This window comes from Vipera berus (assembly GCF_964194415.1).
Source record: "Vipera berus genome assembly, chromosome: 2".
Taxonomy (NCBI): domain Eukaryota; kingdom Metazoa; phylum Chordata; class Lepidosauria; order Squamata; family Viperidae; genus Vipera; species Vipera berus.
The window spans coordinates 85,238,774-85,254,224 of NC_138203.1; the positions used below are offsets into that span (position 1 = coordinate 85,238,774).

Below are 15,451 nucleotides of genomic sequence, written 5' to 3' on the forward strand. Positions count from 1 at the left end.
ACTAAAAATGATCAAACCTCTTTTTCATGCATATATTTGATAGTTTGCTGATGGATTTTAATGGTTGATACTGGCTACAACATACACTGTAATTAAAATATGTTCTTCTGGGCATACATATTCTTTTGTGAATGCAAACACTTTGAAACAGATGGGGATTTCTTATCTGTTTCTATAACGCTCAAAAATCAATGTTACCCAGACAAACATGATTATCTATTACAAATAAATTATAATAACCAGTTATTACAATGAATGCCTTAGAACTTTCTCTTCAGTGATATGTGAATTCAGTTTTGAAATCTAAATGCAAAACATGGACTTTTAATATTAACTTTTTGTGCTGGTACTTTTGATTTAAGTTAAGGATATAATGGGTTGTATTTAAAATGTGAAATTGATTGTATTTGAAACCAGCCACCCTAATGTGCTTGAAGTAATGAATGTGCTTCTAATGTTAATCAAACACTATTCTTATATTCTGGAGGGAACAAAGATTTCATGAAAATTATGAGCCATTAGTAGTTATAGTCTTGACTATAACTGAAAATATTTACTCCCACTTTCTACTAAAAGATAGGCGTCACTCATAATTGATCTCATTCAGGATTTAGGTCACTGTTTGACAAATATCATGATGATCATATCTAAAAAATGAAGCTATCTCCATTTATGTCAAAAGAAATACGATAGAATTAGTAAGAAAGTATTTCCCTAAAATCTTATACCAGAACAAAAATCTTCCCTTGTAGGACAAAGGAAAGCTCAAGATTATTATGTTGCAAGCAATTATACTGGAATTTTTTTCAATGCAAGACACAAAATTGATTGTCAGATTAGACTGATGTAACAAAATCTTTCAGACTTTTGAAGGTGGTGGGATTGTGACGGTTTTGTGATATTTAAAGGGATGATCTCTTACCCTCATTTAAGAGAAATTGCTTTTGTAACTGTGCTTGGTTCCATTTGTTTACTAAACACTCAGCAATTTGAACTATATGCTGTTTACAATGAAAAGTTTAATGGTTATCAAGTTACAGTACTTATTTTTCATTTTATCTTGAATTTATATAAATGTTGCGTAACATTTTGATGATCTATAAATTTTCAAATATATATCTATAAGTTATAGATAGGTGCTTTGTAATTCAACATCTATTATTTGGGATTGTATTTGAAGTAGTAATAGCTTGTCTAACTAAAAATTCAAAATGACAATGAACTAGTTTACAAAAAGAAATGTTAAGTTGGCAACATTGATGGAGTCCTTTGAAAAATTTACATGAAGATTTCCCCTAAATAATGTCAAACCTGCTTTTATCAGTTGACTCATTTCTACCGGAAGTTTTGTTTTAGAAATTTTGTTTGCTTTGTTACCAGAATTGTGGTTTCATAAAGAGATATGAACACCTTGGTGAATACTAAATAAATGGGAAAGAAAGTAACCAAGAAAGAGAAATAGAAATATATATTTATCTTTAAAAAGTTTATCCATTTGCCACAAGAATATTGTGTCTATTTTTTATTAAGTTTACACATTAAACAAATGCGGATGACTTCCTTCCTTCCTTCCTTCCTTCCTTCCTTCCTTCCTTCCTTCCTTCCTTCCTTCCTTCCTTCCTTCCTTCCTCCCTCCCTCCCTCCCTCCCTCCCTCCCTCCCCCCTCCCTCCTTTTCTATAGCTGCCCATCTCAATCAATGATTCTGGGTGGCTTACAATTTAAAAAAATACTACAATTAAAAAAATGAAACATTTTAAAACAATAAAAACTATTTAAAAACATCCCAAATAAATACACACAGCAGCCAAAATACATGGCCAGTGAACAATAAAGCCAGGAAACAGGGCCCTTAGCACATTCAGCTCCCCAGGCTGAAGAACACACCCAGTTTTTTTTTAGAGATTTAGGAAAGGCTAATAGAATTGGGGCCATTTTAATCTTTGAGAGGATGCCATTCCACAGGGCAGGAACAACTGCAGAAAAGGCTCGTCCTCTCATCTTTATGAGTCGACACTCATGCCCAGTTTGTTAGATCAAAATGGACAGGTAGAAGCTCTTGGAAAAAAAGAAATATAATCATATAACCTGATCCCAAGCCATGAAGCTTGAAAGCTTTAAAGGTGACAATCAGCAACCTGAACTGAACCCGGAAACATATCAGTAACCAATGATGCTCATGTAGTAGTGGTGTAACATGCCATATATATCTGGCACCATTTACTGCCAGTGCAGCTTCATTTGGCACCAGTTGATCTAAAATGGGAAGAGTGTCTTTCGTAGGAGTAGCGTGAATTGTTTTCTCTTCTCTTTACCATTATGCGTATTATGCAATCAACATTTTTTGACATTTGACTCTGCTAAGGACTTTTTTTTTCTATGAGCTAGCCCCCAACCCTCAAAGATTCCTATTATATGCTGGCACTTTATCAGAGTAGCTGCTTGTGTTATATGGGGGGGGGGAAGAGCGCGTGGGAAAACCCAAAATTACTGAGAGCTGTCAGCAATGTAAGGTGCCAAGCAATTGGAGTTCTCGGCAATGATCCTGTTAAAGGTAGCAGTGAAAGGCACGGAAAATTCTTCTGTCATTCGGAGAGCTTCCTGAAGCCAATCACACGCATAACATTTTGAAGGTAATGCATTTGTAGAATAATGTGTTTTCTTTTGCAAAAATGGTCACAGTCTTAGTAAATACTATTGCTAAATAAGAAACACTTTTAGGCAGTGCAGTAAAATGTCACAATACTCATTGAGTATGTACTTCCAAATCTATCCATGGCCCAACAACTCAGGCCTGAAATGTATAAAGTTTCTTATTCTGTTCTAGGAAAGGAGAAATCGCAGTGGAACTGCTTGGTGATTTTCTGACACATGCTTAAAGTTTCCTCTTCCACAGAAGAGAACAGGAAGTTCATATGTGTAAAAGTGTGTAGGTATGTAACTCTATATGCATGAATATGTATTGGGCATGCGCACTAGAGTGATGGTATATAACAAGAGCATTCATGATTTATCTATAACATCTATACCAAAGTTTCCTGTATCTTGCTGCAACAACTGTGCAATGAACACAATAAAAATAAATAAACCCACTGCCTCCATTTCACAATAGTGTTGATCTCATGAAATCTGGGAAAGGATGTAAAGGTGGCTAGCTGTTCTGTGCAGTATACTGGACTTCTTTGCATCACCCACGTTTGTACAAAAATGCAAAGTACCCAACACAGAGACTATGAGTCCTAGAACAGACCATGGCCTAGTGATGCAAAGCATGTTCAGTCCTTGGCATCTCTTAGCAGCATTTGGGAGCCTTGTTCCATTCATCTCAGTATTACTGTAGTAACAAGCACTAATTCTCCAAGGCAATTTTTCTCAACCCTGGCGACTTTAAGATGATTGGACTTTAAGCAAGGTTGGCTGGGAAATTCTAGGAGTTGAAGTCCCTTCATCTTAAAGTTGCGAAGGTTGAGAAACGCTGCCTTGGAGAAATAGTGCTTGTTACTACAGTAATACCGAGATGGATGAAACAAGGGAGGTTCATTTAAAGATGGAAGTTATCTGTTTTGACTTAAATCCTTGGTCCTAAGCAACTCAAATGAGAAGTGGTTTCATGATGAATTAGCTTCTAGTAGTGCCTGCTTTGTCCAAAATCCATTTATTATTAAGGTTTAACAGACTCCAATTTAGCATAATTAAATGTAATGTACAAAAATGTGCACATGAAGTAATCTGGATAATTTATGCAAATTGCAGAACATATTTGCATCATTATATGGCTATGTATATAATGTCATTTTTGTCAATTATCCCATTACATAGGGACACAAATGACCTGTGTTGACACGAGCGGCTAAGTTAATGCAAATAAGGATAAGGACCCAGATTGTTGGGGGCAATTAAGCTGACTTTGTAATAATGCCGCTTGGGGTGTGTGTGAAAGCCCTAATAAGCAGGCATATACATAGAATGAAGGCTACTGCTAAGCTTGTAAGCCGCCCTGAGTCTTCGGAGAAGGGCGGGATATAAATGGAATTAAAATTAAAAAAAAATATTTAACAGATATTTGGATGTAACAGACATTGCCTCCTGACAAATAGATCTTCAAATCAGTTTTATTTCTGTAAATTTCTAATAACAGAATTAGGAAAGGTTATTATAAAATACTGCTTTGTGTACACTATATAGCCTCCTATATAGTGATAAACCAGCTAGCATCCAAGCAAAGATCACTTAACATTAAGTGACAAACATTACAACATTATATTGTTTTGTTAAGTTTTGATTCTGTCTTTCTCAGATTTTGAAACAGGCACTGGAAGCTAAAGGTAAAAACAAAACAAAACTAAAGTTGGCTAAAGCATCAGGAAAGATGTATTGGCATATAAGAAAACTTTTAAACTAGTTAAAAACACAACCACTCAGAAGCATTGCCTGAAATGGGTGGCTATAGAAATTGAATAAATAAAAAATATCATCGGAATTAACACTGAGTCATCCATCCCGTAAGCAAAATAATGAAAGGAATTATCTTTGTTATCAAAGGAATTGAAGATTTCTTTCCTTCCTAAAGATAGGTTGTCTGTTTCGTGAGCATTTTCTCTATCTTTAAGCGCCTCTCATTTTGGTTCCCATCAATCAGTGTTCCTTTTGTAATCTACCACCTGCGTTACCAAAGTGAGTGGCAAACATTCAACAAAATATTTCGCAGTGGATTTTTTAAATTTTGCCAATCCTCTTTTAATCTAGAAAACTAAGTAATGGGCTGCAGTGATCCAAACCAGATCAGAGAGAGACATAGTGGAGTATAATCCAGTTATGGTGAATCTCTTGACAGTTGTGTTAAAGGTGACACACCATGATCTTTTGGCTGACACCAACATGTAGCAACTATTTTTGAAAGCATGCCTCATTCTGGCACAATTTTCATAGGCTGAAGAGGCTTCATGACAATGTGGGGTGTGCTCTCGCCTGGACTCTGAAAAATTGCGTGAGAACAGGGTGTGCATTTGTGTGGCTTTCAGAGGCTGTGGAAGACCGTTCTCCAAAGCCGCTTCAAAAATGAAGGTCTTGTACAACCTGGGAACAGCCTTAGGTAGGCCATGGAATCTTGTCCACAAAAAGTAGACACCATCTAGTTGAGCGGTGCCCAGCAGATCCTAGGGAGTGCTGGGCTGCCAGGAGAATTGGGCTGTGCCTAAGGGGCACAGACCTTGGGGAATGGTGCAAAGCCACCTTTTTCAGTGGCAGGGATGTGTAAGGGCTGAAGTCAAGCCTCAGGCCTCTTAACCTCAACACTGCTGCTGAGGCTGTGTGTGAGAGACACGCCAGCAGAGTCAAATTAAGCAAATTCCCAAATTTTTGACATTAAGCTCCAAAGTTTGCCATCACTGCTGTAAGCTCTTTTCCTGAAGATAATGTAGCTTGGCAAAAATATATCCGTAGATTTTTATATCTAAACAAAATGTTGGGGGGAGGGAGAGGAGGGGTAGTTGTGAAGTAAAGAAGCAGCCAATCACAACAGTAACAGAAAGAATCTTTTGTAACTAGTAAATTTGATCAGGGGAACAAAGAAAGAAAGAAAGAAATAAGAGACATCTATTGCCATTTCCCGCTGCTAAACTACACGAATGGTTTATTGGTATTAAAATTAATGGTTTGAAGACTTCCCAATTGTCAAGGTGACTTTGAAATACCCTCTTATCATCTTTAGCAACCGGTTGTATAATTAATTCTTCTATCATTAAAATAATGATAGAACATTCTCAACAGTATTTATCTGGTCTTTAACCCTGCGTACAATCAATCACGCCTGCTATAATTACTCTCTTGCAATATTTCCAGCCCAAAAAGGCTTTGATGAAATCTGTGACAATGCATGTGTAATTAGGGAGGATCCAATGCCAGCCCAGGGAGGGAGGGGGGGTCGAGGGGAGGAGCATCAAAAGGAAAAAACTTGTAACTATCGCAACTTCAAAATATTGTGCAGATTCAGCTACTTGTGCCTAAAGACTCAATCTGACATTCAGCTTCTGACAGAATATGACTGCTCGCTCCACAAAAAGTTGCAGGCTCCAGAAATTCCACTAGGATGGAGACTAGATAGGCACTTAGCCACTGAAGGAGAAGGAACCACTTTCTTTACACAATTTTCTCTATTCCAACCACACGTCAAGTAGCCAAGTGTGCAGAACTCTACTCTTAGCCTCTTAGATAGGCACTTCACATGGAAATCCATAGACACACGTGGTCTTCAGGAGTGGGCATCTCTGAGGAATTCCAATCCTGTTTTTTTTTTGTGTCTTTCAGAAGAACTTCCTATTGGAAAAGTAGAAACCTTCCTATATGGATGTCTTTCCTTTGGTATTTACACAAACAATCAACATCTGTTTATTTTAATGCTCTTAGAACATCCAAGGTCTTGCATTTTTGTGGTGCACATTGTTTATAATTGGTCTTCTGAAGCTGCTCTATAAATGCTTAGAAGGGCTTCTGTAATTCAGGTTTGGTATAATATCATCAAGTCTGCAATTGCTCAAAAGTCTTTGTGATGCTGGCCTGGCACCATGGTTACAAGCACTCAGGATGTTTCCACCAGATAAATGGAGACAAATACATGGGACAGTTATGAAGGCATGTGGGGTAGTGAGTTATTTTTTTATTTTAACTGGGGAGATGTTTCTCAGCCTAATTCAGGCTAGGGCAAAAGACACTTGGCCACCAGTCAGCCTGGAGGCTGCTAGGGTGAAATAATGATTGATTTTACATCTTTTGTTGCAAACTTTAGGTTCACAAAAGTATTCAATGGCCACAGTGAAAGTGTGAATGATTATAGTGAGATACGTCTACCTATAAGTTTATACCTGGGAATGGTACAGGCAATTCAGAAGTGGCAGGAATTCATTCAAATGTATAACTTAAGGCTGGGAAAAGAAATGGTCAGGTTGTTTACCAAGACCCTCCAAGGAAATGGAAATGGTCATTTACCAAGACCCTCCCCTTCCTGAGGAAGCATATCCAAAAATGAATTAGTCTTCCTCCAAACAGGTTAGATTTCTTGGAGCAGAAAAGAAGAGCAGCAGTAAGGTAGGTAGACTCAATAGTAATGGATGAGTACACCTTTCTTTCTAAGAGTGGAAGGATCAGATTAGGAATAGATCATCTAGGACAGGGGTAGGCAACCTTGGCGCTTTTATGACTTGTGGACTTCAACTCCCAGAATTCCTGAGCCAGCCACGCTGAGGGAAAAGGAACTTTCCAAGCTGAGCAATAATAGCTCAGGAATTCTGGGAGTTGAAGTCCACGCGTCATAAAAGAGCCAAGGTTGCCTATCCCTGACCTAGGAATTTTTTAAAAAAGCAATAATTTAATCCTTATTTTCCAAACCCCCAGTCATGATACAGAACTGTGGTGGTGCAGTGGTTAGAATGCAGTATTGCAGGCTAATTCCACCAGTTCGATCCTGATTGGCTCCTTCCATCCTTCCGAGGTTGATAAAATGAGGACCCAGATTGTTGGGGGCAACATGCTGTCTCTGTAAACTGCTTAGAGAAGACTGTAAAGCAGTATGAAGTGGTATATAAATCTAAGTGCTAGTGCTAGTGCTATTGCTATCATCTGATCTGTCAGGGTCTTTGAAGGAACACAAAAAGTGTGCCATCAGAAGGGTTATATTAGTCCAGCAGCCTGCAACTCAGGCCTTCTGTGACTGTGACTGTCTTTCTAACTTGCATTTCTTTCTCTCCTAAATTTTCCCACCTTTCTGCATTGCCTTCCTCTAAATCTTGCCTATTCTTCCCAATTCTTCTCATTATCTTTCAGCCTCCCCTCATTGCCAATCTCATTTGGAAGGAAGAGAGTTTGATACTGATAACCTTGTCTGCTAATGACAACAACAAAAATGGTACTCTATTCTGAAAAAAATGAAAGAAGAGAACAAAAAGTTTAGGATTTTGGGGGGAAAGTCTCTCTTTTTTCTCCTGTGTTGTTTATCCCTTATCCATTTTTCACCTCTTTTCAACTCATTTTGCAATCTGTCACTGAAAGCAGATTTTCCAGACTTTTAACACTGAACGCTCGAATACCATCCGCAAGGGAAGAAATACAGGGCTGTTATTTTGTGTTGCGTTTTGATGCAGAGTTCAGGGAGAGAACAGGGTATTTTGTGTGAGACTGTACTACAAATGCATATGTGAGGTTGTGTACCTTTGTGTGTGCTGATGCATGTGTGTGTTTGTGTAAATATACCTTTACCTATTACCTATTTATTCAGCTGGTCAACTGTTCTGGTGCATTGACTGGCCTATAAAGAACAAGACTCAACTGTTTAGATTAACATGTACCACAAAATAAAGCAAACAACTGTTCAAAGATGTATTTTATAACTTGCTTTCAAAAACAAACACACAGGTGTTGTTTCTTGACTAAACTGAACATTTCCTGAATCAACATAAAATACACAATACGGGAACAGACTTTGGGAAATAAGGGGAAAAAACAAAGCTTGGAAATAGGCCCACTTTTCTTATTTCTCAAGGTTTACGAAAATAAATTGGAAACAATATCCGATGTTTCAACCATCATTGTAATATGTTTTAACCCCTGTTTTAAGTTGCAGCAGAAATTCTCATGCCACATAAGCTTCATCTTGTCTGGTTTAGCAATTACCATATAGGTAAAACTGATTATTATTGACAGAATCCTAACAGTCTATGAATTTGTCATTAAAAAGTGAAGAGAAAAATATCTGCTATTTGGAGTTAAGTTTGCCTTGACAATAGTTTCATCCGAAATAAACTCCCTCTGCTTAAAAGGGTTATGCTAGCAATAGAAAAAGTGTCATTAAAAAAGAATAAGAAAAAAAAGAATTATTCATAATTCAACTGGTAATAGATAATGATAATTTCAAGGAAGAAATCAATGCAAATGTCTTCAATGGGCTATGCAATCCTATTTCCTCTCTCTCTTTTGTTTATTTCTCTCATATACATGAAAGTAGAATGGATTTACACAATTCATATCGTTCTTGAAAGCCATATGTGATCTGCTTTGGGGGGGGTTAATGAAATTCCACAGTCTTTTATAAAGACTAGAAAGATATAGCTAGTAGGGAGAAAAAGTAAGTAAGCTTCCAGAATCCTCTACTTTCTTTTCTGATGTTATTGATATTGGGATGAATACAGCCTATTAAAAAGCTCATCAGGCTTTGAAGTAATCTGGGATCGTGACTGTTCCATCAATCATTTGTTTCTGAATGGGACTTCTTTGAAAAACTAAGCCCTGGTAGAGCAACACTGAATGCAGTTGCAGATTTTTCTGGGACAACAGAAGGGAAATGCTAATATTTGTATCTCATGAGTTTTGGATTTAATTTTATTGCCAACTTCTTGTATATTTCCTTGTAGGCATATGCTGAGTTCAGAAATGCATGTTCCGTTTCGGAGCTCACAGAAGGAGCGCAGCAATATAAACTGTGAGATATATAATCTTCCTCTCTTTTTTTTTTGCAATTCTGTAATGTCCAAGGTTGCTCAGAGATCAGTAAATGCTCATCCACCCAGCAACTTGAATTTCTGGCATTGCTATGAGACAGAATGTTGGCAGGTGTCTCAGGCAGCCAAGGTTAGTTAGTTACTTTGGACACGGTAAGTGAGATGGTTCCGTGGTTTTTTTCTGCTGTATGTGCCAAAATAATTTGCTGTCTTTGGAAATACTCCTTGACTTTAGTGGAACTGTTTTAAGATGTCCTCAATTCATTTTTATATAACTTCTTACTGGACTGCTGTAAATCTTTTAGATCAATCTTTTTCAAACTTGGCAACTTTAAGATGAATGGGCTTCAACTTCCAGAATTCTTCAGCCAGAGTGCTGGCTGGGGAATTTTGGAAGTTGAAGCCCACACTTCTTAAGGCTGCCAAGTTCGGGGAAAAAAATGTGTTTTGGATAGAGAAACAAGTGACTGTTTTATACTTTTTCTGTCTCACTCTCAGCTGAGTGATCTGCTGTAGATTGACAATGAAATTGGGGCTAAACCTTCAATTCTAAGAGGTAGATGGTGAGGTGCAAGTGTGTTTAATGGCAGGATTTGAAGTATATACTTATAATCACCATGATTACTTCCCGTGTGATTAGAGGGCCATATCAAAGGGGTCAATGGTATTATTATGTCTGCATTCAAGGTGCTCCTGTGGCATACCAAAAGGTATGCTATAACAGGACACCCTGGCTATCTCTGAAAATAATTATTAATCTTCTGGGAAAGATATGCCAGTACCTTGCAAAGGTAAATGTATCAGATGTAACACTTATCATGGCAGCAGAGATCTATTTACTGATCTGAAAATAGACATCAAGCATTGCTGAATTTGTCTTCCACTGATAAGATAACCAATTGTCCAATGCTGCTAAACTGGTATGAAAACAAACAGCACAACCTATAATGTGATTTTATTACATTCTAAATCCAATGGATTAAAAACAAAAACCACATATAAAATTGAGCGGAAATGCACTGCAATTGTTTCAGAATCTCAACTGTAGGCAATATATTATTTACATTCCTGGAAAAATCAGAGCTAACATTTGGATACATATCTTTTATAGAAGTGTTTTAAATCCTACCCATGGCTTTTAAAAATCTCATCTGCTCCTCGTGTGTTGTAGTTCACCACAGAAGCTTAATATTTTAAATATTAAATATTTTAACATTGGAATAAAGGCTGGAATAAAGACTTGAAAGATATGAATGTATGAGAGTAGCCTTCTCTAACCAATGTGTCATAAACCTGTTGGGACCTCAACTCCCAGAATCCCCAAATTATTATAGCGATCATAGGAATTCAGGGAGTTGGGGTTCAACAAGCAACAGAACACGACACCTCTATTTTGTCATACCAGTATTAACCCATAGTGCTTTTTATTATCTTGAGAGGGAAAAATCATAAATAAAAATAAACAGCTAACACATAAATAAAAACAAACAGCTCAAGAAAGTTGGCCTTGTACATATTATTCCAATTCATTCCTGCCCATATGGACTTCCACATTGGGAGAAAAGGCAAGTAAAAGTAAGCAGGCATTTGGCAACTGGTAACATGAACAATCAAAGAATGATGACTTTCTAACAATAATTAATACAAATTCAGGGAATTAAGCCTTCACCTTTCTAAAGCTAGTTCACAAAGTAGTTTTTTTTTCTTTGCTTGTTTGCCCTTGAACTTGTGGCAGGGAAGAGAAAATATTACAAACCTGTACCACACGTGGCAGTTTCCCGGAGGAATGTATAGTGGCACTGAGGACACGGCCCCTTCTGCATAGTCTAATTTCCCAGCCACCAGCTTACCCTGAACGTTTCTTCTCTTCAGCAATGGCAACCATGTTCTTCAGCAATTCTTTTCAGCAATGGCAACCATGTTCTTCAACAATATCAAAAAGCAGAGATGATTGTTCCTTGGGAAAATTGTTTCTCTCTCTCTCTCTCTCTCTCCACACACACACACAATAGAACCCATTCTATACTCCCATTACACTCCACTGAGTTTTATAATTGGACGGGCAACTTTGTTCTTTCTGTCTTTGGACTGCCTTCCATCAATTCTAATTAGTGTGTTCCCTGCAAGAAATTGTGGGAGATACCCCAATATCTTGAAGGCAGATGCTTCCCTACCTCTGCACGGATGCCAAAGACATACATCACTTTCCTTAGCAGGTGCTTATTTGCACTGGCCATATGATTGTCATACTGTATATGTGCTGGGAGGAATTAAGTAAAAAAAAAGCAAAATGCTCTTAAAACTCATAGGGTTGTGTTTTACATAACCCAAGAGAGACTTGCTTCCCTACTCTCAGTTCTTTGCTTTCTCACTATATTGAAAACAGAAATGGTGCCTCTCTGGTTTTTCTTACTGGTTCATGTAGTCCTGGAATCTTTGCATGAAGAAGACACAGCAGAAGACCTCTGTTCCTCAGCCTTTACCACTAATAAATACAAAACTGACAGGGGCTCGCCGTTTGGCAATAATGTGGCCTGAATGAAAACCAACACGGGTCAGTGGCATCGCCTCTTCTTGTACCAAATTTAATTTCTTGGCATCAGGGAGGATCCATTTCTATCCCCCAATTCTTTTGTATGTCTTTTTTTTTTAAAAAAAAAATTGTTTCCCTAAACGCAGCACCGACAGCTTTTTCCTCAGCAAGTGGCAGAATGTAGTACCCTAGTTTCATTTTCCTAGGACACAAAATGATAGACCAGAAACTGAAACAGATGTGGCAATGGTGGAGGATGAAGGTGTATTTGGCAGGGCGGGATAAAACTAAAAGAGACCCTCCTTCCTGTGTGATCGGCCCGATTGTATGTCTCCAAAAGCGGGCAAGGTTAGACCTCCACCTTTTTTACAGTCAACTGTTCTAGTGTGATCCCACAGGTATGTTTTTAAACTCCATTTTGTATTAAAATTAAGCCCGTGCCTTTTCTTTCTATGAAGTGAACCAACATGGCATCCCGCAAATTTTGCCTGCTTTGAGGATTTCCTTCGCGTCTTGGGTGTAAATTCAAATCTCAAGACGCTATCGTCTCGAATTGCTTCAGAAGTCCAATTTTAAAATTTGACTAGACATTTGGGAAGAGGGATATCACACTTGGGTCAGTCACTGTGGATGGAACAAAATCTCTCATCTGTATTGCTTTAAACTATGTATGTATTGCTGTAATACATACATACATAGATACAGATATTACGGCAATACATTAATTTTTGCGGTCTTGAACCAACTAGAAAGTAAGGATGCAAGGATTTAGCAAATGCGCTATAGATACAAATTTTTACTGCAGAGTAGATTGTAAACAAATCTCTCTCTCTCTCTCTCTTTCACACATTTAAAACATGAAATCCTATACTGTAGGAGGTTTTTTTGTTTGCTTTGTAGTGGTAAAAATGTTTCCGACAAGTATCCATGAGCTGACTGTTCATTACTGAAATCCCCAGAATGCCATAAAATTTGCAATGCAAACAACTAGCGCTGTTTGCCAAACTCTGCAAAAAAAGGAAAAAGCCCTCTCACTCACTCACGCCGCCTCGAAACACGAGGCTCTGCTGTACAACCTCAGACAGTCTTTTTGATTTCCATCTACCGCTTGACACGGGTGGCGGCCAAGTCCAGCCACTGCCAGCCTGGCCTTCTTACTTTGGCCAAGCGTGTTGAAAATTGGTTCGAATGCCACAGAAGAAGGAAAGGGGCAAAAATTAATAACGCTAGAGCACAGCCATCAAATCATTTTCATATTGAACCTGCGTGGTCCTGAAACCTCCCCTTCCACCACTGCGCCATTGTTTTTGCGGGGGACGTACTCGAGGTCGATGCTGGTTTTATGCTTGCCTTTCCCACGGCTCCACACAAAAAGTAGTAAGAAACAAAATAAAACAACCCCAAGGAATGTGAAACAGCCCATGGCCGTCGACACCAGTATTGTCTTAAGGTCCAGAGCAAATGTATTCACATTGGTTCCATTGGAACTGGTGTCATTGGAATCTGTCATGTACATAGGAGTCCTGTTGGCATAAAGAAAACGATCTGAGGCAAACCCCTTGACGGTGAGGGTGGCTGAGGAGGTGTCATTCCCAGCAGCGTTGCTGGCCACACAAACGTAAACCCCACTATCTTGATCTTGAGCAAACCGGATCTCAAGTGTACCACCTCCAAGCACTGTCACTCTCCCGCTGGATTTTGTGGTGACCAGTCTGCGTCGCGGTGTCAACCAGGCAATGGTTGGCTGAGGATCGCCCTCTGCGTGACACAAGAACTGCACGGTCTGCCCTTCTTCAACCACCAAGTACTGCAGCTTCTTTTCATAGATCCTGGGCTTCTTGCAAGTGAAGTAGAAAGAAAGGGCCGTGCTGTGGAAGTCTTTAAATGGCCTCTCTTTGACACTGTCTGGGCCGGCACACATCGGTTGCTGGCCACCAAACTGCAGCATGGGCTGCCTTTGTAAGATCCAGAGCAAGCGGCAGTCACAAGCCAGGGGATTGTTGCTTATACTGAGAACTTCCAGGGATTTGACGGAATGGAACACATTCTCCTCCAGAGTTTCCAACAGATTCTGGGACACGTTCAACACGTGGAGGAATCGAAGGCCTTGGAAAGCATGAGGTTCAACGGTGTGCAGCTGGGCCCCCGCTATGTGCAACTCTTGCAGGCGCAACACATCTGCAAGCATGCCCGATTCGATTGTGCTTATGGGATTGTAGGAAAGGTTCAGGTGGGTCAGGTAAACCAGGTGTTTCAGAGCAGCATAAGGGATGGTGGACAAATTGGTATTGGTAATGGAGAGAGAAGTGAGGTTCAGGCCATAAAGACTGTTGGGAGGGATTGTGTCAAGCATAGGCCAATAATCTATTTCTAGGTTTTTCAGGTGGAACAATCTCTTAAAGGCATATGCAGGCAACAGGTTGATATTAAGATGTCTCAGGTGCAGGCTGATGAGGTTGTGAAGGTAGGAAAGGGCCTCTGTTGGTACAGCTGTAAGGTTGCATTTCTCCAGAGTGAGGTGCTCCAGACTAAGCAATCCATTAAAGGCCCTGTGGGAGATGTAAACCAGATCATTATCCCCAACCTCAAGGGATTTGAGGTTGTGCAGATCCTGGAACATGTAATCCAGCAGGATGACAATCTTGTTCTCACTAATATCCAGCTTTGTTAAGTTTGACAAGCCAGTGAAGACCCCTAAAGGGACCAGCTTCAGACGATTCCCTTTCAGTCGCAAAGAGCGCAAATTAAATAGGCTGTTAAAGGCCCCAGGCTCAACATTGGCCACGATGTTGTCACTCAGATCTATCTCTTCAAGCAAAGGGAAAGCTGTGAACTCCTCCGGATTTACACTTTTTAGCCTGTTCTTGCTAAGATCCAAGATTTTAGTCTCTATGGGGATGCCCTCAGGGATGGCAATCAGGCGCCTCCGATGACAACTGACAGACTTATTCTGTGCTGAGCATTCACAGCGAGCTGGGCAACCTAGGGTGGATCCTATGAAAAGTAGCAGCACAGCCAGACTTAGAAATGGCTGCCAGCAAGATATGGCTGTGTGAAGCATGACTCCACTAATGTTGTCTAATCCTCCGTCACAGGCCTGCCAAGGAGAGAAGGAAGAGAGACAAAGGGAGGGAGAGGGAGAGAGAGAGAAAAAAATAGCTATTAATTAAGAAAACTGGAAGGTCACGTTCAATTTTCAGTGAAAGCTATTTGCAACTAAACTAAACCTGACCTTTGGCCTAATACTGAGGGATGCATTGAAATCAAAGACAGAAAACCTGTGGGTCTTCTGATGTTGTGGAACTACATGTCCCTGGAGCTGTTCTAGTGTAGTTAAGCAGCATCAGAAGAGTTGCAGATTCCCCAATGCTGACCTCAATGTGGCTTTTCTGCCAATTCTGCCTCTTCAGCCGAACATTATAATGCTTAAAA

The 15,451-nt window shown here is 39.3% G+C and overlaps 1 protein-coding gene across 1 annotated transcript; it reads right to left on the reverse strand.

The window, feature by feature from the left end:
- Positions 1-13,259: 13,259 nt before the first annotated feature.
- LINGO2 (leucine rich repeat and Ig domain containing 2) lies at positions 13,260-15,080 on the reverse strand (the record flags this gene model as incomplete). The annotated part of the gene is made up of 1 exon (XM_081321662.1): positions 13,260-15,080. One exon carries the CDS (start codon positions 15,078-15,080, stop codon positions 13,260-13,262), a length of 1,821 nt encoding a protein of 606 aa, XP_081177788.1.
- Positions 15,081-15,451: the final 371 nt, after the last annotated feature.